General features: G+C 34.6%; 1 protein-coding gene and 1 long non-coding RNA gene across 2 annotated transcripts; both read left to right on the top strand.

The window, feature by feature from the left end:
• Nucleotides 1-2,826: 2,826 nt before the first annotated feature.
• On the top strand, nt 2,827-25,131 carry LOC135136032 (uncharacterized). Its single transcript, XM_064065163.1, has 14 exons — nt 2,827-3,424; nt 15,841-15,991; nt 16,061-16,240; nt 16,494-16,547; nt 17,883-18,011; nt 21,227-21,370; nt 21,816-21,944; nt 22,742-22,841; nt 22,892-23,088; nt 23,266-23,499; nt 23,795-23,987; nt 24,041-24,308; nt 24,404-24,640; nt 24,693-25,131. Exons 1-14 carry the CDS (start codon nt 2,921-2,923, stop codon nt 24,843-24,845), a joined length of 2,673 nt encoding a protein of 890 aa, XP_063921233.1. The 5' UTR covers nt 2,827-2,920; the 3' UTR covers nt 24,846-25,131.
• On the top strand, nt 5,052-10,751 carry LOC135136033 (uncharacterized). The gene is made up of 3 exons (XR_010281671.1): nt 5,052-5,106; nt 9,989-10,069; nt 10,695-10,751. It is a non-coding gene; the product is annotated as an uncharacterized LOC135136033 (long non-coding RNA).
• Nucleotides 25,132-25,636: the final 505 nt, after the last annotated feature.

Genomic DNA, 25,636 nt, shown 5'->3' with positions numbered 1-25,636 from the left:
GTTTAGGCGCTCGAGCTAAAACATTGGTGCGGGACGTGCTAATATTAAAACTATTAACAAATCTTGCTGAAAAACGTGGAACATGAAACTGTATTTTAGAGAGTAAAATAGAGCAGTCGATTTTATTATGAAGCAGTTTAATCAAAAATTTACCACACTGTAATTTATGTCTAGACGAAAAGAACTGCATGGCGTTAAGTTCATATCAGTGCCTCTACGGGGATAGGAGCCATCCATCTTGAATGAGAGAAACTTCATTTTCTTTATATCAGGGATAATTGCATAGTTCTTGCATTGGCCTTTCTGACTCTGACACCATAAGAACGCGCTCAAAATCAAAAGCTATAAAGGTTGTTTGTAATGTGTGTAATGCAAACATGGCTCAATTCAAGGATGTCAAGGCATTAATCACTTCAATACAGACTGATTTTCTAGCTTCACGTAACCAATTGAGAGATTATTTGGAGAATCAAGTCGCAACATTGAAAGAATCACTCATCAATCAACCTAACAACCAATTTGAGGAGAGTTGCTGCAGTGATGGAGAGAGAAAAACGCAAGAATAACTTAATCGTCTTTGGAGTGCCGGAACAGTCTAGTTCCCTGAACAACAGTCAACGCGCTGATTTAGATCGATCTGCTGCAAATAGTGTTTTGGACTTAATTAAACCTGATCCTGTTGTTCCTTAGTTTAAATTGCAGAGACTAGGAAGATTTTTGCCTCACAATTCAAAGACCAGATCTATCAAGGTCACATCTAAATCGTTTTGGGCGTTTGTTCAATCTAAAAAAGGGGGTACTAGGATTCCTGGGGTGATGCATTTTAATGACTCACAACTTACTTCACCAGGAGAAATTGTAAACGCATTTGGTGAGTACCTACTTCAGCAGTGTATTCATTGTCTCTAATGACGACCAATGTCCCTCTTTTGCTTCTGACAAATCGACTCAACTATTTGTCTGTATTGACTCTCTAACTGAAAATGATGTTTTTCTAGCCTTGAAAAAATCAAGGAACTCTTGTACTGCTGGGCTGGATGGCACTCCTAGTTTCCTACTGAGTGACTGTGCATGTATCTTTGCCCACCCCTTGCTAAAGTTCTATAATTTCATATCATATATATCAACATGTTTTTTTTCAGGGAAGATCTACGATTACAAACCTAGCGTGTTTCTCCCAATATGTTTCTATTTGTCTTGATAACAGGGGTCAAGTTGACACTATTTATACGGATTTTCGTAAAGCATTTCACCAAATTGATCATTATATCTTGATTGCTAAATTACAATAGTTTGGCATTTCCACCCCCCTGATCAACTTCCCGTTCATATCTAACGAACAGAGTCCAAGTCGTTAAATATCGTAACTTTTAATCACAACCACTTTCTCCTACCTCCGGTTTACCGCAAGGATCGAATTTAGGTTCATTATTGTTTCTTCTGATGGCCTCGAGTTGTTTATGGAGATTAAAAATATTAACGATAGCATGACACTTCAAGCTAATATTCAAATTATTCTGCAATGGTGTATTCGTAATCGTTTATCTCTTAATCAAGACAAATGTTTCGTTGTGTCTTATTCAAGATAACTTAATCCTAGTATATTTTCTTATACCATAGCTAATACTGAGTTACATCGTTGCGTCACTTTTAAAGATTTAGGCATTACGTTTGATTCTAAACTCAGTTTTGTGAAGCATATAAATGATGTAATAGCAAAATCTTTTAGGATGTATGGTTTTGTTTACAGAAATTGGAGCGAGTTTTCAAATATAAGAACTTTATGTAATTTATATTTTGCGCTTATTAGATCTAGGTTGGAATATGGTGCTATAATTTGGTATCCCTTATATGATATACCTAGTTTAACCTGGTTAACAGGGAGAGGAGCACAGCACCGACACCGTTCGTTTGAAATTCGGCCTGATTGTGTTTACATTATGTTCTAGAATCGTTCGAAAACAAGCTGTTTCCAACCTAGAACGCAGAAAATGACACCTAACAATTTCATTGGTTTCTATGCAAAGGAAGGTCCTCACCGACTATAAATATGAATTTATTTAATCTTAAACAATAGTACTTTTACGGGGCCCCAAAAATAATGTGCATCACTTTGCTAGAAACTGCGTTACCGAATACTGACTTTTTGTATCTGCCCTTGTAATGCAAAGAAGTGTTATTCAATAGGTAAAGATCTTTTAGGCGATGATTTAAATTGAAAAACAGACGGAAACGAGAAACCTGCGTTTTCGCACTCTATGGGGTCATCAAGAAAACATGAAAGTTACATTCGTCGGATGAACCCTTTTACAATACTTGCAAGTTACAATACCTATTGCCTGTTAGAACTTTTTTAACTGCTAACTACTATTTTAATGTGCTTTAAAAAAAACTACTTTTTTACAAAAAAGAACAATCCCTCTCAGTAGGTTTCATGTATAAAATTTACGACACAATTAATTTGATAAGTTAATTTAATCTATGTTCCCTTCCTGCCTGTAATAGAAAACTTACAATATGCCTCTGGATACTTTACAATCGTTTTGATCTAATTATTTTGTTATCATAATTACGAGAGAATTAGGACTGTGGAGTTCAGTCCCCTCAGTTCCCACGAAGTTTCTTCAGAAGGGTCTCATGTTGCGCTGCCCGCACGAGTTCTTTTAACCTCGATATCTACGGCAGGTTAAATAGGATTTTTTTTATAAGATGGCTAAATTTACATATTTCGATTAATAATACGAGCACTTCTTATTCAGCAGTACACTTAATGCATAAAACATCTTAGAAATATATACGTTATCAAACGACGCGCGGATAGGACGGCGCTCTTCGAAATTGAGTTAGTTCGGCTGTGCACGCAGAAGGGTTCGGACCGTGCTGTTCTTTCTCGTCGCGATGTGAAAAACATTTTCCGGAAATGTCTGCGATGGAAGCAAAACCCAATTCGACTGATATTGACCCTGCCACCAGGCTAGCCTATCACCAACGTAATCCTAGCTACACAATCCGCGTAATCTGTTGCGTCTTCTTCATTTTCCTCACAGAAATCTGTTTAGCCCACTACGTCTATAGACTGATCAACTCGGAAATACGAAGTGATTATGTGGCTAAACAAGATTTCCAGCAGTATTTTCTAAATGAAATCCGAAATGAAAACGGCAGACAAGAAGTTTCTCGGATTATACGTGAATATGAGAAACTTGGAAACATTTCCAACAGAAAGAGACGAAGTGCAACCGGAAATTTAAATTATAATTTGTTAAGTTCGCCTGGCGATGAGCCTCATGTGGAATTTTTTAACCCGGAACTACGGAGCGCACTGGAAGCAAAGGATGAATTAATTCGTCAACAAACTGGAAATAAGGGAGCAGCACCGGGGGGTGACTCGTGGATATGGCTGTCTAGTTACAGCAGAATACCGGTAAGTCAAAAAAGTTATTAACAATAAAAACTTTTGTAATTTACTTAATGTTTCTAACGTTTATTACCCTTCAACAACGAAAGTACAAAAATACAAAATTGTCGACGCGTTTCGTCAACCATGTTGGCACTATCTAGACAAAACCAACTTTAACTAACTTAATATTTCTAAAAACAAAACCGAAATCTACTTATTTAATGTTTTCTTGGTAAATTTATGTCGAATATTTTTCTATTATACTTGTAAACGCGCACTATCAATAACCCCTATTAAATGACTCTGTTAATTGTAATATTCTTTCGCAATAAATACTTATATTGTATGGATTATTTACAATTAATTAATGTTTATAAACTTTTTTAGATGTTTATTATCTAGATATTTTTTTAAGTACAAGTGCTAAATTTAGAATATATAGCTTTATTTAAATCTGATATAATAATGAAAAATACAGTCATATACAGAGTGAAACACAAAGTGTGCGCTTTTCGATATTTCATTAATATGTATTTAGATAGAAAAAAAAGTCTTAACTATTTTAAACTATACAGAGTATTCTGTTTTTTAAGGCGTATTATTAATTTTTTTCAAACAGAAGAACACAAGAAAAACATAAAAATCTGCCCAGATGCTTTTTCCATTTTTTTTTTTTTTCAAAAATCTCCTGGGAGAATTTCTGTATCTGTCTATACATTTAAAAATCAAATTTTCACGTGTATTTTGATAGAATATTAGATAATGAGACCGACCAAAACAGTTTGGATCAAGCTGGGGATTTGAAAAATTATTATTTGTGCAGTTAAAATTTCATATGTTGGCTAGAATTTTTTGAAATAGTTTTGCTATATTGCGATATTCTTTCTAAGCAGGTGCAAAAAATAATGTTCATGTTATAACTGTACAAAAATGTATGACATCTGCACGATATTCGTAATACACATACAAAATTTAACAATTGGTTCAATAGTTTCGAAAATTATCCGTCTAATAAAAATCCGGACAGACGGCAGACAGGCAGACAGACGGAAACGGGTGACCTATTGTTTGTATCTGAGTTTACAGTCCTAAAGTAAAAAGATACTCTTATTTAATATTTACATAAATACTTTTTTATGCGTCTGTTATATCTTTAAGAATATTTAGTGCGGTTGTAATTGTAACATCCAGAATACGTGAAACATTTAAATAATTGGATAAAAAAAAGAAGTAGATTGTTTCGAGGCCCACCGGGAAATTTCCCGGTGTCCCGGCGGCACAATCGGATACCACTGAAGTTGATAAAAAGTAGGAATAATTTTCATCGTTACTAAGAATAGTACAATTTACTAACAAAGGAGTGCGTACAGTATTGCACCGATAAAATAAATCTGTTATTCGAAGAGGGTTAAGAACAATGCATGTTTATTCATTTCATGTATATACAATGGCACGCAAATGTTTCGACCCTATACAGCGACGCACAGCATTAAACCCAGTGAGATTATTAGACTTAGTTATGATTGTCCTCGTGGATTTAAAGATCCAGTAGATACTTAAAGGCAATTTCATTCAGAAAGTCGTTTACTTACAATTTTTAGAGAAAATAAACCAGGTAGTACAGGTAGCAAAGAACAGTCGACAATAAACACAAGAGAAGACATCAGCTACCCCAGATGAAATTAATAAAACAGTACAATATCGAGGTAATATCGGTTTCCGAGCAATACGAAGATTTGTTTTGTTTGCTGAAAGATATCGGATTTGTTTTCGTGAGACAATAAACTGTTGGGAAATAAACCCATACGCCGCCCCGGTGCGACGCCTATGGGTTTATCGAGGCTTTTCTAGTATGTGCGGCGATGATGACACATCGTTGGTAACAGCGGTCGGGCGGCGTTCACATGAAGACAAGCCTGGAGCGGGTTACCGGAAGTCTCGATTGCGGCATCCAGAAAAACCTTGAAGCGGCGTTCGCGATCCATCCAGAGGAATGTATGGCTTTAAATAGAGGCCACCTTCGGGAACAGATTCAATATTCAGTCAGCGAGTCGAGTACAGTGAACGAATACGAATACGAATATAAAATCATAAACATAGCTTTAGATTTATCTACCTATTCATTAGGTGATGAGGTACAAAAGCGCAGAATATTGCATCGGATGGAAGGATTTGCAGAAGTGTTGCTTCCATTATATGATGATTTGTAATTTAAAGAACACTTTCGACTGCATCGAGTAACAGTACATTATGTGATTGGGCGTCCAAAAATTATTACAAAAAGAATTTTGATCACGTGATACAGAATTATTTGATAATTTTGAGGTTCTGGTTCCTTTTTGACATCGATAACACGCTTGTAGCTCAAATTAATAAGTGAAAATTTTTTGACAACTTCAAAAATTTATCAGTGCTGTCAAAGTTAACATTCAAATTTCAAAAATTAAATTGCAAGTGTTTTAGACAACATTTATTACAGTTTTATTAAAAATTTACATTATTACAACTCGTCACTTGAAATGTGCAGTTATTGTAGACAATTTTGTTGCCTGTCTCGTTACTTTCCAATCTTGCACCCTCAGAAGAAAAAGTTCCGCTTGTCACAATAGCATTTTGTGTAGCAGTGCGACCCTGCATATGATCCACAATTTGTTGATGATGTTCCTGGTCCACTTTAAGATAAGGTTTTAGCGACGTTGTGTTCGTATAATCCGTTATTTTAATGAGCTTGTGGCGACACAATAATACGTAGTAGTAAGCGAGGAAAGATAAGCTCCTCCGTAGTCTAGTGGTAAGGGCACTCGCCCGGCAAGCGGTAAACATGCGGTTCGATTCTCACCGGAGAAGCAACATTTTTCTTCGCTTACCTACAAGCTGATGTTCACTAATTCCGGCTTTCACGAGATGTGAAACAACTGTCGATCTAGTACTATGTTTTTTTTTTGCAATTCATAAGGATTTTCTTCTAAATACAAATTCTTGATTTTCAATAATTCTTCTTCTGTTAGTGCTACAGAACTAACTTTCCTTTTATACGTTTGGCGTCTCGAGCATTTCGGGCTTTTTTGAAACATAAATCATTGAATGGATTAATAAAAATTTGATATTCGTTGAAAAACTTTTCGTGGACAAGTTTTGCAGTCACATTCCACATCGTTTCCACACAGCTTTTTTGTAGTCTGATCCATCGACTTTCTTCATGTTATATGCATAATCTATTAAGATATTGCTGATTTCTTCAGGTGTAGTACTTGCTTGCAAAATATAATTCCGTTCAGAGTAAAAGTTTTCAAACTGACTCCACACAGAAGAATGTGATTTTCTTGTATTCTGCGGTACACTGCTTACAATACTATTCCCAATATCTGATAAAGATTTATCACTAAATCGCTTATTCATTATTTCTACCGTTGACAATACGGCGAAAAACAGGAAAAAAGTAAACATGGTAACCGCAGTCAAAACCAACTTTTTAATTTCAATTCAATTACAAAAATATCATCATGCAATTCTCTAACCGAATTCCCCTCTTTCTCGAAAAATTATCAACTAATTTTCTCGCACTTGGAAAATTATATATGACAATTTAGTACCTGAGTAATTGCGGAACATTTCATCAAACATCCGATAAATTTAATGTGGCAAGAAGTTCTCCACACAGAATTGTATCTAAAATAATGCACTACTTATTAGTTTCTATTAGCAAGCAATAAATAAAATGGCCAAATAATCAAACGAAAAATACAGTTGCCGCCAAAAAATTTCAGACGTCAATGTCATTCAGTCGTCAGATAGTGTAACGCAACCTTTAGATGTTTCTAACCTAAATATTTGACAGTCATTTTTAACTTTTACATTTGACACTTACATGAATGTAGCTGTAGCGTAAACTGGAATTTTGAAAGTTTGACATTCCAGCTGTCCGAAATAGTGACAATAAAGCAGACTACATTAAAATTTTTGACATGACAGAAAAGTGATGTTTGAAATTTTTTGTCGGAAAACTGTAGATACGTAAAAGATTTAAAGATACAAATGGTATAAAAAAAGGAACTATTGATGGGTGCCATATCAAAATAAAAAAACCTACCGCTTACGCATAATATATGTTTTGCTATAGAAAATGCGAATACTCATCTACTCCAAGCTGTGAAGAAGTTGAAGTCAATCTGCTCCCTGGCCGTCCAATCGAAAATGTTTGGGATGTGATTTCGGCACCAAGTGTAGCTGGGATAGGATGAAATACCCCAGAATGATATTGATGATATCATCTAATAATTGTACTTCTTCAGTGTAGAAGAAAAAACATGTTTTTCTTTAAACTACTGGATCGATAACACTAAAATTCTAATCAATTCTTATTCTGAAATTCTTTACCCTGTGTATAAAATTTCATTACAAAATCGCTATTCCTTATTTGTGTTTTTCACTTTTGTCACTCAATATATAAACAAAGTTCCTCTAAATTGTATGACATACAAGGTGGCAACAGTACTCTAATAGTTACCTGATACAAAAACGCTAATTTCTGTATTTAAATCTGTACTACTTGTGGCGGCAGAATAACACGTCGGTAAGCGGCGAAAGATAAGTCGCCTCGTGATCTAGTGGTCTGGATGCTTGCCCGGAAAGTGAGAGGTGTGCTTTCGATTCCCACCGAGGTAACAACATTTCTCTCTCATCTTGCTCTGTAAATGGAAGTATTCTGTTGGGCAATAAACAATTATTATAAACCACGCCGCCCCGTTGCGAATCCAGACTAGGTATATAACTAAATATATTACAAATACAGGGTGATCTATTCACACCTGATTACTTTCGTCTAGGCAACACATACATATCATAAGCAACTTTGATCAATCTACTAATCTTTTTAAATTATTAGCAATCATAGTAAATGCGACAACACAAAAATCACACTATATCATAATGACAACAGTCGTCAAGCAACTAATCATGGCAAAATTTAAAGAAAATAGAACGTAATTTATTCGATACTTAAACGGATATAAATAAAATAAAATAAATAAATAGGTATCCTATAATAAGTGTTTTTTGTTTTTGGCCTGAATGTTATTCTCAATTAATTTAGAGGTTATCCGCTTGCTCTTCACTTTTCATTAAAGTTATATTTATATTATAGCATACATGTTTCGGCCAATCTTTCACCCTTCTTCAGCGCTATTCGTCATTATAATTTGTGTATTCCTAACCTAACTGTTTTTACATGGATTTTGCAGTCGTTAGATAACCTCTAAATTAATCCTATAATAAGTACTCAAACTCTCCACCTTATCCTTCTTCACAAGCGCTAACTGCGTTCAAAATGATACGTAGTCTAATTAGAATCTCGGATGTTATATGAATATGAATAATCTGTACGACACCATGATCCTTTCCGCGCATTGGTGAAATCGGTTTGCCCTCAGGATGTTAAAAACCGAACTCTGACTAATCTGCATTTGACTTGTGATCTGCCGTTAACTCACATGAGGATTATCTTATATAATGTCAATCAGGGCAGCTTGATTTTCTGACATTATTACTGTAGGACGTCTAATTTTAGTTTAATTTGATCAACTTCTCTTAATTTTTTCGAGTTTTCTGAATATTTGGTTAGAAGGAATTGTATCGCCTGGCGTGTAGACGAACGGCAGCATCGAAATTTTCATCACACTTTCCGAAAATTAAAAACATATCGGTTTTTTTCGGAATTCGAAAGCACGTTACCAAAATTTGAAAATAATTTGACTATTAAAATCAATTTATCATCTTAATTTTGGCGCAATCATTGCCATCTACACGTTATTTAATATTTATAAAAAAAAGAAGACGAAGTCGTTTATGGAAAGTAAAATGTGTTGCCTATTCGAACTTATCCAGGTGTGAACAGATAAAATAATTGCAAATACAAAATGTACGATTAATATTAATATTTATTGTAAACATTTGTAAAAAATATAGTTATTGTTTATTTGATTAAAATTATTTCTAAAAACTGTATATTGATTCCACTAATTAGAATTATTAGTAAGGGGTAGATATACAGTGTTACAATTAAATTTAGTGTCATTTTATATTATTTCGCTTTTAAGAAACGTCCATTTCAGTAAAATTTTAGCAAAATTGATCACGGATTTAATATATTTAATGACAGATATGCATCGACTAAAGGCCGTAAAGAACAATGAAGTTAATGGAGTGATGTGAATTTTGCAGTGGATTGTGAATGAACTCATTGAGAGATTTATGGAATGGCACAAACCGAACATAACTCCATAATTTATTATTCAAAAGTTTGCAGAAAATTACTTACTGAGTGAAAAAAAAATAACGTTAATTTTCAAGTTTTTACCATAGACTTTTGTTTTAACATTGTTCGTAATCGAAACTTGAATTTCGGTGAATGTGAAACTATGTAATGATAAAATTTTATTACGCGCTCCTGCCAACATTTAATATGACATAATTTTAATAATTTTTTTACGAAGTCCTCTCGCCCTAAAGTACAATAAATCCAGCTTTTCTAAAAATGATAAAATTAATAAAAAATAATATTAGATCAATTAATAAAATTATTTTTTTCAGCAACCCGGTGCGCCCCGAGAACATTGGAGACAGAGCGGCGTCGCAGTCGTCGTTTCCTTGCGTCTAATTAAAAATGCACAGGTCGAACGATATACTGATAGACTTATCGTTGGTGGGCGCATCTGTTTACAAGTACTATACCATTTAGCATTCCTCACTAACTCGTCAATTAAGTCATTCGATGCGGAAATTGTTGCGTTGCAATTTAACACAATACGCGATATATACTATTTGCAATATACTAAATTAATTAATTAAGCTTCCCCTTCATGATAAAAACAGCGGCGTACACTATTTTATTATCTCTGTCCGTTTTCAAAATATGAAGTCGCGGAATTTTATCTTGAACAACCTGTGTATAAATCGTTTTTTGTTCGTATTCATTTCATCGAATCTTTTGCGTAAAAAAATCGTTTCCCTTCCAATTCCAGCAAAATTTTATCCCCAATTTCGCGAGGCCCGTTCTTGTCCTCAGTACGTTAACGGTCACGGGTACGATAATAACATTGCATCGTTAATCACGATTCTTATATAAACACAGAAGAATAACGTGAAAAACTACCATAGTTAGTGCACTATTAATAACATTCCAAACAAGGAAAAATGAGAATTTGCAGCGATGCGGCAATTCCTGTTTGCTACAAACTGAGGTGTTTAACCAGGACACAGTTTATAGTTTACACTTTAATGTCACGGATTTCTCCAGTTATAAATAATAATATACATCAACTACAAATATAATGCAATAATTATTAGTTCACACTGACCTTTAACGATGAATGAATGCATGAATGAACGAATGATAAGCAGCAAAAAGTCAGTTTTACTTTTAATTGAAACTGAAAGTGTTTATATCGTTTTTCTTCGAACGTTTTTCCACCTCTGTTTACAAAGTTGATTCGATTTTTAATTTGTTTTTTCCATATTTTCACACTACTACCATTGTTTAAGTATATAATATACTTAAACAATGCTACTACGTTACGTCATGACGTGGTTAAAATTATCGCATATATTTCGAAGTCACCCTGTATAATATAATATAATTCAAAATGTACAACATTTTACTTTTGACTTACAGCAGTTCAAAACTCACACTGAACACCAAAGAAGTTGCCTTTTATTTTTTATTAATTATTTTTGATCAGATAAAATGACGTAATGGAGGTTTGGACCCTAAGCAGCTGTTCGTCCTTGAATATATACATAGTTGGATAATAACGAAATTTACAGCGTTTTGTTTAACCTCGTTTACATTGTTAGAAAACGCTATTCTATTCCGAGAATCAACTTTACATTCGCCAGTTAGTAATGGCCACACGAACTTTAATTAATTAATTAGGCAAAGCAGTAAAATAAATTATGTAGCAGCTGAGACAGTCAAATAATGTCAACTTGAGTTAACAAATACTTATTACGTCTTGGCATAATGTCGGGTCTCTTTGAGGTACAGACTTAACTGCTTCAGAATTCAAGCTGTTGTCGACGTCGGATACTTTATAAAGTAATTACGCACTTATGCATTAATGTGTTCAATTGGTCGTAAATCAAGCACTTTATTGCTTAAACAAGAAGGTATATTCAAACTGTGTTCTTTTCCACAGCATTAGTTGAAAAAATATAGACTATACACTGGATGGTTACACTATGCTAATATCTGGTTAATTTATAAATATTTTAAATTACCATCAAAATTTCAACGAAATAATAATAATTGTTAAATAAATGTGCACTTCGCTGTTAATGTGTTTCAAGAACAAATTTAAAATCTAGGTTGCAAAAGGCATGCACAAAGGATCACACAAACTTTATTAGCTTTCAATAGTTCGCTCTCTCATCAATGATTAAACTCAACTTTAAATTTTACTATGCACTGTTTCAAATATGGACATCAAAATGGGGTAGAAAACAAGAATTAAATATTAAATGGCGACCCTGCCACTGGAGTCGTGCGAACTTCGCATTGTAAATTAAAAAAAAAAACTTTTAACAGACCGTAAAACATCAAAAAATAAGTAATCATTGGTCGGACGGCAAGTGGAAACGCAACCGTGACACGAACATAATTAAATGGATATTAAAAAGTCCGGAACCTGCATTAATAATAATTAATTCTAATACTGTGGCTGGGCACAAAGGGGTGAAAAAAGTCATGAGGAAAGTAGAAATTCCTAAAAATGGGTTGGAAGTGTTGGATCGCTCGAGCGAAGCTACAGCAACATAGAGCATTTATTAGTGTTACAACGTTTTTAAATAAGCGAAACATCAATCGGAAAAATTAATAAATATGTAAAATTCCCGCAGAAATTTCCATCATCAGTGAAAGAAAGTACAAAATCAGGAATAAACCCTTGTATTTTGATACGATTCCTGTACAAGTAATATATTATGGTTTGTGGTAAGCGAAGCAAAAAATGTACAGCGGCAGTGGGAACCGAACCCGACGTCTCCCACTTGCCGGGCGGGTTTACCACTAGACTACGCGGGCTGCTTATCTTACCTCGCCTACCAACTTGTGATTGTGCCGCCACAAGTTAATGGTTGAACCTTTTATTTATAAATCTATGGCAGCTTAAAAGAGACCAGAACTGATTTTGTAAGGATACAACCATATATAACTTTTTACTTACATTTGCTAGAAACATCAAGAATTATTATTTATATTATTATTACCATTATTTGACATTGGTCAACAGGCATAAAACCCAATTGTAAACCAAGTGAACAAACTGAGTAAGTAGCAACAGCTAAAGTAATTACAATTATAACATCTAGTAACCTCTACCGCATCGTAAATAGTGCAGCCATCAATTAACACTCTTTTGTATGTGGTTAAGTCAACCTCCAATAAAGCTTGATATACAGTATTATCTTTTTTTTGTTTTACTAAACTTTAACAACTTAATTTCGGAATTACCGTTAAAGGTATATTTTCAAAAAGCTCTCCTCATCTACGTCATCAGAAAAAACGGCTATCCTGATAGTTGTTCTCAGATTTCTAACTTTCCGAATTTCGTAATCCTGGGCAAATTTGCCTTTAGCAATTTGTCTAAACATCTTAGTATTATCACACCAAACCAACAGACCTCCATCCTTAAAAGATTTTACTCTACCAATGTTTAAAGATGTATTTAAAGGATCAATTGCATTTAAAACGTCCGATTTGGTTTTGATATTAAAACCACAATAGAAACAGAGGTTAAATCAATTCTTGACAAAACCAGGTTTAGGTGAGAAAAAACAATCAAGAACTCACCGATCCCAAAACGCAAAAGTCTGAAAAGCCTCCTTAACTTTGCCTTTTTGCTATCCAAATGCACCGCACACCGCTCACACCAATCTCACACCTTAAAAAATTGGCATCAACAGTTTAACTTTGTTGTATTAGAACACGAAACTGTTATAAAATCGATGAAATAATTCGGACGGCTAAAAGTAGGTGAAAATTTTATTGAAAGATTCCAGTACATACAAGTGAAGCTAATAAATACGCGTTAAAATGTGAAAAATGTCTAGCCCAACACATACACATGGTAACCTTTGTAATATAAACATTTTTGGAAATCAAAATGTCGGAGATTTTAATGCCAGATTAAGCAAATAATCTAAGTTGTAAATAAAAAAATATACCGGACTGTCGTGCCCAGATTGTTTTTGACCGCGGGCAAGCATTTGGACACTAACAAAATTATTTCCTTGGAAATGGAACAGCTAAACTGCATGTGGGGGAAGAAGTAATAATTAAACGCTCGTAACATTTTAATACATATATTGAAAGATAAAACTACAAGCATAATGAAAGAGAATGGCAAAATAAAACATGAGACTAAACTAAACAAATTTTTCAAAGTTCGGATTTCTTCAAAATTCAGCCAAAAATAGTAAAAACTTGGTCGGGAAACGGACATAGTGTCCCACTGTAACTCGGAACTTGAATTGAAATCGCTTCCTGCGCTACTACTTTTATAGGGATTTTTACCCATTTATCTTGTCTCCCGCGACGTTAGTTAGCCATATTTCTTTTTAATTTATGTGTTACACGGAACGCGACTTTAGGTCTTATTTCGCTGTTTTATAGGGTTTAATTCCGTTTGAATATGGTTTCGTTTCTGACGTTTTTTATGCGATTACTGTTGTCTGCGTTTCGTCTGCAGCTGTTTTAATTTGGGTACGAATTCGGATGAAAGTAATTGCGATTGGCGATTTTTATGGTGTACGGTTCTGCGCATATTGTTTGCAATGTCTAACAAGCGCATTGATATTTGCAATTTGCGAATGTGCGAATTTTGTTCTTACGTTCGATAATTGGTGGTCGAGTTTGATTATCTGTTTGAATGGTACTATATGCAGATTAGGACATGCCTGTTAAGTAATTAAAATTTGCAAATTTTCAAATTTTGTTGTTATATTTTGGGGATTTGTTATTCGTCTTTTTGTTACGATTTTCTCGTGAACGACTTCAGTGACGGCTGGTCACACGACTAACTCATGTGAAATTGAAAATTAAATTTTATAGGTATATTTTGACAACATAAAAAATAATCTCGAAAACTGATAACGGACCATGGTTTTCAATAACATGCAATTTGGTTAAAATTTATCTTATCTTCTTTTGTACGATGTTCTTGTTCTAATTTTGCTAAAAATGTGCGTCTCCGATGAGCCCTTTTCTTCTCTTGTCTACATAATTGTCACCAACCATTCCCACTCCTCCTGGCAACATCGAGGTATTTTTGGAGTTGTGCCTGAGTGTATTACTGGGAGATATAAATGCAATGCATTATGAATAATGAATCTTTTGTCTATATTTTTTTCAGTATACAAAAGTATGGCACCTCAATAACTCAATTTACCCAGTTTTAACAAGCATAAAAGCGTTCTCGTAGTTAGAATAAATGATAGCGTATAATACGATTGATGTTTAAAAAACATGTTATTAAATGCGCCCGCTATAATAACAATACCGACAGTTATTCAGATTAATCTTTTGCTTTACAAAAAAAGTAAATACGTGCGTTTCTTACAGATTTACATGAAAAAGAAGCTCTAAACCTTTAGGATGCTTTGAATTTTAAATTATAGAAATTTGAATTTTTACTCAAATAGGACTTAAGAGAGCGAATAAAGATGCTAATGTAATAAAATACAAACAGAGCTGAATGTTGTTCAATACCTATGGAGCAAGAAAATACAAAAAACTAACGTGCAATGCCAAATAATGGAAAAAATGATATTAGGGAAATCATCTCCGACAAATTTTCCCGCGTCTCCACTGACCGGGTGTTGAAGGTTCGGGGAATGGATCTTAAAAAAAATAAAAAACAAAATAAAAATCTCTCGAAAAATCTCGGATCATCATCAAAGAGAGAGCTTCTGGTGGAACCAGAGATTAAAAGTTCAAAAAGGACAACTAAATATAAACGCATATTAAGAAAGCGTAAACTAAAGGAATTCGCAAAGAACTGAGCAAAAAAATAAAAAAAAAAACAAGTTTCCGTTAACTCGTCGGATACCAATTCCCAAGTCGGAATCTGACATGAGAGTCATGTGATTTCGAGTGTGATTTATTTACAAGTAGGAGCATTAGTTTTTAGATTTTCGTTTTTTATAGAGAATTTTAAGTTATGGAGTTCAAAAAACCATCATTTTTTCTGTTTCTAATATTTAATGAGATAATGACAAGCGCCATTTATTGACTCACCTGGTATAGTTACAGGTGTTCCAAAAACCCATATATTTTTATATTTATAAACAGATTATATATTTTCTGAAGTCCGTTATATTTACTTCTAGCAATATAATGTTTCCTTTTTTTTTTAATTTTGTATTTGTGTGTATGTTAAATGTTGCAGGAAAAAGCGCTCGAGGGCTACTGTAAAAAAGTTCATCAATTTTGTCCGCCGGGACAACCAGGACCAGTTGGTCCCCCGGGATCTCAAGGTCCCAAAGGAGAGCGAGGAGATAAAGGATTTCCTGGTGTTCCGGGCCAAATGGGTCATCGGGGTCTGTTTGTTCATATGTATTGTAACGACCTCGGTAACTAATAATTATGAATTTTAAATGTTTTTATAGGATTACCGGGTCTGCCCGGGGAAAAGGGTTCACAAGGACGGCCTGGTTTAGACGGTCGAGATGGAATACCAGGCGAACCGGGTTTAGATGGTATGCCAGGACGAAACGGATATGATGGGGTTCCAGGTGTAAACGGAAAACCAGGTCTTTCTGGTAAAGATGGGCGCAACGGTACTGACGGTGGGTTAAATTAATTTTGTAATTAAATTTGTATATTAATTAATTAATCATTTACTTAACACAAAAAATGTTTGTGTTATCTGTCAGACCACTTTATGTGCGTAATTTTATACAATCTTTAGAAATGAAGGCAACAGTAGAATATAGGAACAATCATAAAAATTAGATTAACAGTGGAACGATACATATAATACTATACGTTTAAAATAATATAAATAATAATTTATCGATAATTTTGTGTTCTTATTTCTAGGCAGACCTGGACTACCAGGACCACAAGGTCCTCCAGGACCCCTTGGACCAAAAGGTAAATTATGATCATGCAAATAACTATTAAAACAACACAAACGGCTAGCATCAAAAGCCTAGTTTCACAGCAATATGCAAAATAAACTATTAATCATTATGTGTATTATAAAATATGATCACAGCTGGGACGTGGAACAATCCTATTCGTGAACTAAGTATAAGAAACATTAAATATAATAACACCAATTAAATAAATATAATAATGATTAAATAGACATAGTATACTTTAACCAGAACTCTTGCGCGGTGTCTGCCTCAGGCGTCTACCACCCACCGTTGTAAACTTGTCTACTTACCCCGACCTCTATCTTGAGTAATACAGATAGCAGTAAAATTTTCATTACGGTCCATCTCGAGAAACCCTATCCCAGCCATCTCGATTGCAACTGATGATCTTTTGTTAAGCCTTCATAAAAATTAGTGGAAGTCAATAAACGCCTGAGGCAGTATTGTCCATCTAACTTTTTTGTTTTCTCGTCCTTTCATGACCACTAAAGTATGAACAAATAGGTCTTCCATTTCCATCTATCTGTATACCGTTGCGACGTAATTCCGGTAACGGACGGTGACGGTCTAAAATTTCGCCGATAACGCGCGGGGGTGGCGTGCCTCGGGCCGACTAGTGCGGCTGAACAGAAACACGTCTGGCCGACCTAGGTTTATGCGATCACCTTCACGCCACCGGGGGTGGCGCCTTCGGTCGGGAGCGGCGGTGCTCGGGCGTCACCTCCCTCTTCAGGGAGGGAGCACCGGGATTGCTCTAAAGCCGGAGACACGGATCTCCAGGTGGTCTGGTGAGCACCCGCGGAACCAAGTAATAAAATGGCGGAAAGTTTTAAACAACTATAAAATGATTTTACAAAAAAAAGAGAATTAAACGTCCGGCACGGTCGTTTCCTCCTGGACAACGAGTTCCTTCGGGATGGGCTCCTCCTGGTCCTGGAGGCGGCGACCCGGTTTCGGTTTCTTGCGGTGTAGAAAAAAACGGTGACGACTGTACGGCAGAAAACCCAAAGCGGTACTTACGGTAGTCGATTTTCACTTCCAAAGAGAAACTTTCAAAAAACTCCTCCACAATCGTAAAACAGAGGCGAGCCACTTTTTTTTCGGCGAAGATTTCGAGAGAGAATCCCCTATTTCGGCTGCGTTTTTTATTTTTTCGAAGAATCTCTATTTGTTCACCTGTAGTTCAAGGACGAGGAAAGTCTTGTCTAAATAACCTTAGATCAATTTTTGGGGACGACAACTAAAATTCATGTTTCTCTTGATTATGAGTTATTTATGACCCTAATATGTGTGTTAATTTTTTCATTAACACATTGACCATTTCCAGGACTTACTGGGCCCAAAGGTAAACCAGGAAGACACGGTAGAGATGGAGATCCTGGGAAACCTGGCGGTACATTTTACCAAATAAATGGTAAAAATGTGTCCGAATTATTAATACCACCTTCCATAGCTGGTAAGCCTAATACTACATATTAGTTAAATCATTTGCTTTATCATCGATAAATTATACGCAAATCTCCATTTAATGAAATTGTTATTAACCTTCAAACTGAACACAAATCAGTTCAAAACATGTTTATTTGTAATTAGACTACTAACACGTTTTATCACGCAGTGTATCTTCATTAGACAAATGAATTGTAATAGCTAAGATTTAGTGAAATTTGAAGTAGTGCTATTACAACTTTAGGTTTAACGGAAAACAGGGTGATTTTTTTGGGAAACCAGCCTATGTTGGCATACCCACAAAATTTTGGCACTATTTGAATTTTGGGGGCAAATTTTGCCGGTTGAAGACACATCTTAATGCTCAACTACAAAACAAAACTTGCCTAACTTTGAATGAAATCAAATTAAGCGTTCTAAATCAATGCAAATATTTGAACATCACAAACTTAATAAAATCAAAGAAAAATCTGAATTAAAGTAACTGGATGCAAATGTATACGTTATTACTGGCGTGTGGCGGCAAATTTAAATTATGGCAGTCAACAAGAGAACAAAATTCTAATAAAAAAAACTCTATGTAGCCCAGCGACAGCGACATCAGAGCGCTATAAGAGTGTGGCGATCCAACTATGTCAATTTCATTCTAGAACACAGCAAACTTACCCATAGGGGGCGTTGTAGCACGAGCGGAGTTTAGGGCTCCTGGTTGTGGCTGTTCTCCCCCCACGACGGTGATTCTATTCTATAGGCAAACACTGCCGTCCAGCACCCCTCTATCAAGAAAGAACGTGCTGGCTATTGGGCCAAGCCGTGAGCGTCACGTCATCCTGACCGTTCCCCTGACTTCTATAATAAATCTGCGTGCTTTGTGCAGATGACGCGACCGCCAGCTCGACAAGGAACCGCGCACTCCGATTCTGCCACATATTTCTATGTTATTTACCTCAATCCCATTTTAAATATTTAATTTCTATGACTCTGATATTAAACTACAACCGAACAAGTGTTAAAGTTTCAAAAAGAGCAATACACAACATTTGAATTCGCCAAACACTCTCGTGAAATTTTTAAACAGCAAAGAATTCTCATCTGAGATTAATCTGGACATTAGACAATTTATATGATGGAAGCATTAAGCAACAAAATATTTACAAAACAAAAAAAACTAGCCAAGATTTATAAAAACAAAAAGATCTGGTGTAAAATAAAACTTGTGCAGACAAAAAAATTACGTGAGGTTAGAAACTGCGTTTACGTTCAATTTAAATTATACAGCAAAGAAAATTACTGAAGCTAAATTGTGAGATAGAGAAAAATTGCATGAGGTGAAAAATTCCAAAGCTAACAAAATTACACGAGTTTAACATTTGCCACACTTTATCAACGATTCAAACAAATAATTTACCTGATGTTAAATTATGCCATTATGAAGTGATTAGTTACTTAAAACAATTAACTTTGAGTGTTTATATCGTGCACTGTCCCCAACTTATCACAAACAAACACATGGTAAAATAAACATGTAATTTTCAACCTTGCGAAAAAAGTGTCTTGATGATGTGATGATAATAACTATGATAAACGCCTAAGGGGAAAAATTTAATCCCCCCCATACCTCAGTCCATGATATTATAAATTCTACCGCACTTTGCACGTTCGTTTTCCTAAAGTGGGACAAAGTTAGGTTGATTTAACCGCCGTAAATGAACTATTAGCAATCTTGTATAAGGAGTTAAGAAGTGTTATAATGTAACACTTAAGTATACGCATCCAGAAACCTTATTCATAATATTTTAGACAAAGGATGAGTCCTGACTAAGTGAATCTCATGAAATCTCCTAGCAAGTGCTTTATCTGAACAATCTTATGACTCTTAAATTGTGTTAGAACCAGTTAACGATTAAAATCCTGACAAGAACTGTGAATTTATTTTTAATAATAGTAGAATAAAATAAAAAATAAATAAATACATTAATGATTTGCATTTTGGAATATTTTTTACAAAAGTTCCACCACATGCAAGTAATTACAAAAAAGTCAAGTGTCCGAGTATTTTTGTCTGACAATGTATTAAACGCAATAAAGAAAATATCCAAATACGGATAGTGAATTTAATTTTTACTAAAAATCTATAGGCTATTATCCCAAATTTACCTATAGCATTAAGAATTTGTCTTTGATATTGGACGCAATTTTGCGACAATATGAAGTATTAAGAATTTTCTGCAAACGAAAAACTGAATAATTGCTGTTTTGTGCATCGAAAAACAAGTATTTCAGACAATTAGTTTTGGCGATATCGTGTAAGAATTTGCGACACCGAAAACTCGTCGCAAGTGTTGTGTTGACTGATAAATAAATCTAAAAAAACTTTTTTTATTTTTTAGTTATAGATGAATATAGATGGATATTCAGCATTTTTGAGTGTGCAAGTATGCTGATGCGTACTAGACAATTTGTGTTCATTATATGTCGTTACCACGTTACCATTGCGTATTTTTTACAACAGTGTTAAAAATCCAAATTTGTGTTATTATCGACACAGCTTAATTTAATGAAATGATTCGGAATAGAATTTATTGTGTTTTCTGGTAGTCCTGAATGAAGTTCCAAAAACATTTTCTTTCGTAGGATTTATATTAGGAAGATTTTTCGTGCAACAAAGTTAATCAACACCGACACATCTTTGCGCAAGCAAACGTTAACTTTTTTTATTTGGCTTGAATATTGTGTTTTTACAATCAAGGGTGTAAGCTGAAAGCAAGCAGGAAAGCCCGCAAAATCCTGTATAATCCCGATTTTCATTTAAAATCCTTTGTTGAAAATACCACAAAGCATAAATCACTGAAGCATTATGCAAATGGCATTCAACAAAATTTTAATTTCTCTACATTACAATACTGATGTTTATATCTATATTCATTCAAATATTAAAAGTTTTAGAGCTAAAAACAAAGTTTTCATAAATTTAACAACCTTACTTCTAGGCAAAACGATTAATATAACGCAGCGCTTTGAGGAATAACCTCAGAAAAAGTAAAATCTCGGCTTGATGTACACTTTCCATGCATTTCATTCCCTGACATAAAAATGTGATCACGATATGGATTTACACTGAGTGGTAGAGGACGGTGCTGCGTGGTGGTGACATCCCCATACCTTTTTATAGCTTGAAATCACTTTATTTCCTTATTTTAACTGGTAAACGATTTATTTTAGGGGCTCAGATGAATCCTATGGGACCAGTTGTAGTGCATGAGGGAGAAAACATTCGACTACACTGTTCAGCAATAGGTAATCCAAATCCTCACGTGACCTGGCTAAAGTTGGGAAAACGACCGATTAGCAGGGGAGCCTGGCAAGGTGTGTTATTTTTAATGAGGATAACTTGTATAATGTATCCAGAGGCAGATTGAACGTTTTTTAATTTTAACGCGTCTTTTACATGGAAAAAAAAATATGTAAAACTTTAAAGTACCTACCTTGATACATTTCAGTTAAACAGTGTAGAACTTTTATTGCCTACTAACAAGTAAATAGTTATGTGTTTCTTGGATTCTGATTATGTGGTAAAAAAATGGTATTAAAAGAAAAACTTTATATAACCTTTGCCCAGTCAATTGTAAAATATATATGTAGGTATGTATATATAGACTTATACATACAGGGTAATTACGGAGAATACTCTTTTAATTTTATTTAAAGTTATTGTTAATATTGACGCATTCAGTCTTGCTCTACTTTTTTTCTGTGGTAATTTTGGAAGACCCTGTAAAATAGTCACCAACTAAATTTATTCTTTTTATAGATACAGGCGTTGCAGGACACACATTAAACGTTACTAGAGTTAATAGAGTTCATATGGGACAATACAAGTGTGTTGCTGACAACGGCATTCCTCCTCAAGCAAGCCAGACCTTTAATTTGGAAGTATACTGTAAGTAATAAATTAGTATAATTCTCAAAAGGAGTTAAAAATAACGACAAATGATCTACTTATTTATCCTGCTTCCGTTACAGAGAGTTTCTTTCTGTATTTTATTCTCCTTTTTCGTGAGAGAGTATGAGAAATTCACTCTCTAATTGATTGTTTGTGAGAATACTCCCATCATTATTTAATAATGATAAAATAAGAATTATAATTATAACAACAATATCAGAACATTTTGTTCCATTGTAATTTAATGAACAATTTTCGTCCTTTAGTTCTGAAGAGACAAATTCATTTGGAAATTGCTACGTGATAAACGTGACATTCTTCCGATGTATAAACATAGACAATCGAAGTCAAATAAATATTGTTACGAAATAAACCCATACGCGGCCCCGGTACGACGCCTATGGGTTTATCGAGGTTTTTCTAGTATGTGCGGCGATGATGGGTGACTCATCATCGGTGACGCCGGTCGGGTGACGTTCGCATAAAGACAAACCTGAACCGGGTGACCGGAAGTCTCGATTGCAGCGTCCAGAAAAACCTCGAAGCGGCGTTCGTGATCCATCCAGAGGGATGTATGGCTTTAAAAAGAGGCCAAGTTGTACCAATATAATAAATACATTTTTTCTCCTTGATTATTATCTGCTTTAAGTACCTATATAATTAATACATGTGTCTCAAATTGTCCGTTTAGCTTAAAAACTCTCGTTATTCTACACAAATATTACGAATACTCTGTTCTTTAACTGTTCGTTATTGTAAATACTTCTTAAATTAGCCAATCTTTTGTAATGTAGTTCCGCCACTCATCCGTATTTACAACCAAGTGGTTGAGGTAACTACTGGATCTTCCGCCGTTCTTGAATGTGAAACTGAAGCTTTTCCTGACTCTATCAGGTACTTTGGTTCTGAGAATAAACATTTGTTACACGCAATATTTATTTCAGATATTGGGAACGTTCCGATGGTCGCCTTTTGGAAAACGGAAATAAATATCAAATAGATAATTCACTCGACAGAGATTTGTATAAAGCAAGAATGCAGTTGAATATTACACGAGTACATCCAAGTGATATGGTATACAAATATTATTGTGTTAGTAAAAATGAACTGAAGACAATCAGAGGCGAGCTTCAAATCCAAGGTACGCCCTTAACATAATTTTTGCCAGACAAGTTTCTTACGATAATAGGTTTGTAAGAAAATTGTTCTGTTTTGAATAGGCTGCGTCTGGATAGACCACGCAGTGCGTTGCATCGTATTTTTTTTTTGTCGGGGGTTTTTAAGTCTTGTATTACACTTGTTTTGTTTTATATTTTAGAACAACAGCTTGGACGACCAAGGCAACAGTTCGGTGATAAAAAAACAAGTATCTATGGTAATCTACCTCCTGAACAGGTTTCAGAAGAAGACCTGTGCGGACCACCTGTTCATTGCCCTGAATGCGAAACTTGCAGCGCGAGTGGGGTGTCACTCATTGATCTCATTAGTCGTTGGAATATTAGAAAATTTGGAAACATAAAATACGACGCAGATTACCTCAACAGAACAACAAGTGAGTTTAAAATAGAGTGCAGTTCACAAACATCCTCAAGTTGACGATCATGTGTAGACTGTCTAGGCTATAAGGTCACCTTCACGCCACCGGGGGTGGCGCCTTTGGTCGGGAGCGGTGGTGCTCGGGCGCCAGAAGGAAATATAACAATATTTTAGTGACATTTTAATTTTTTTAATAAATGTTTTATTATCATTATCAAGTATACTATGCCCTCAACAAAAAATGTCGTCTATATCCTCAAAAATTATTTATTATTTTTAAAATAAAACAATTTATCTTGTCTTGTTTGCAGATTGTGTTTTATACGCCGTTGGTAAGCCAGTTTATCACCGTTACACAGATCATAACAACGGGTGTTGGATGCGAGATTCAAGTCCACACGTAGAAAAAGATTCTGAAAAAATCTGGGTTACGCAAGATGACGATTCAAAACACTTATATCAGTTTGATAATAAAACCATGTTTAGAAGAAACAGTCCATCAAAGTATATCACTCTGTGAAGTATTTTTAGTTTCATACATGTTTGCTAAATTTTAGAACGTACACTTTGAGTTACCCATTCCAAGGCAATGCCCACGTGATTTACAATGGGTCCTTTTTTTATCATGCTAAATCAACTAATAAAATTATAAAATTCAATTTGGTCAATAATAATTCATATAATTTATCACTTCCTTTTCCATACTTGAGCAACGTTTCAAATCTGTATAGTGGCCAATACAATTATATGGACTTTAGCGTGGATGACAATGGATTATGGGTTATATTTCCTGTACCGGAGTCCAATAACACTGCTGTGATGAAGGTAAATATTTGACTGATGATTGGAATCTTAGTATTAGTATTATACTTAGTCATTATAATTTACTAATATTTTATAACTCAAACACCTGGTTTTAGGTTGATGCCAACATGATGAAATACAACTACATATGGAATGTAAGCATAAATCACCACAGAGTAGGAGAAATGTTTATTGTATGTGGAGTTTTATATGCTGTAGATAGCGTAACAGATAGAAACACAAAAATTCGATTTGCTTTAGATCTCTACAATGAAAAACTTCTAGATGTTAATCTTGCATTTTCAAATCCATTTAGAAAAACTACAATGATTGGATACAATCACAGAAATAAGGTAAAACCTCACATTATTATTTTTTTAACCAGTTCATAATGATATATTTAAGGAATTATATACTTGGGACAAAGGAAATCAGTTGACCTACCCTGTACGATATCATGAACTAGGATATCACAATTTAACAGATAGGGACGATAAATCCTTGACGAGTGAATTCGTGCAAAGAGATACGGGGACCGGTTATGACATTTACCGTTAATTCTTTAAAAATCTATTCACAAAACAGTTAATCCAAAAGATGCAGGATACTGATCAAGATCTCAAAGATTAATAAATAGGAGTATTATTTAATATTTTGTGTAAAAATAGCAATAATTATATTAGCAAGCGATACGCCTGAAGTACATAATTTTAATACCTTTTATTGTAACTTTTGATTCTAACCGAATAACACTGAATGTAGGATATCTAGTAAAATAGCTTTTATATTCATTGAAATGCAATATGAGATGGTAAAATTTGTAAATAAAAGTATGTTACTGTTATTGGCGTTTGAATTTTAAAAAAGAAATATATCTTTATTTTTACTGGTACCACATTTTCGAATGTCCACTGATAAAGTAACATGTTCCATGAAGCTGATTGCGAAATGGATATCTTTATAGTATGGCCAGTGACCTAGATCATACTTTTCAATAGAAGAAGAACTGTCAAGACATTACGTACGGCCTATTGATCCATTTACTCTCTAGGTCTTTTCTAGGGATCTTATGGAAAGGATGTTAACTCGCCATAACTAAACTAGGGAAATCAAGGTACAACCTACTGTGAACTGCAATGCCTTATCGGACATCGAAAATTAGGAAACGACCGAACTCGAGCACACATTATGGAAAAATGAAAGCAAGATAAATTAAACATGACTGAAAGGCAGACTTACCCAGATGCAGCATCGAGAATTTTCTATCTTCTTCACGGTCTCAGCAAATTTTTCCAAGTTCGGATTTCTTCAAAATTCAGCAAAAATAGTAAAAAAAACTCGGTGCGAAA

The sequence above is a fragment of the Zophobas morio genome, unplaced genomic scaffold (assembly GCF_036711695.1).
Source record: "Zophobas morio isolate AGI-343-1 ecotype UQ-CSIRO unplaced genomic scaffold, CSIRO_AGI_Zmor_V1 ptg000026l, whole genome shotgun sequence".
Lineage (NCBI taxonomy): Eukaryota > Metazoa > Arthropoda > Insecta > Coleoptera > Tenebrionidae > Zophobas > Zophobas morio.
The sequence above is the reverse complement of the archived record's forward strand: the minus strand, read 5'-3'. Positions and strand labels throughout refer to the sequence as shown.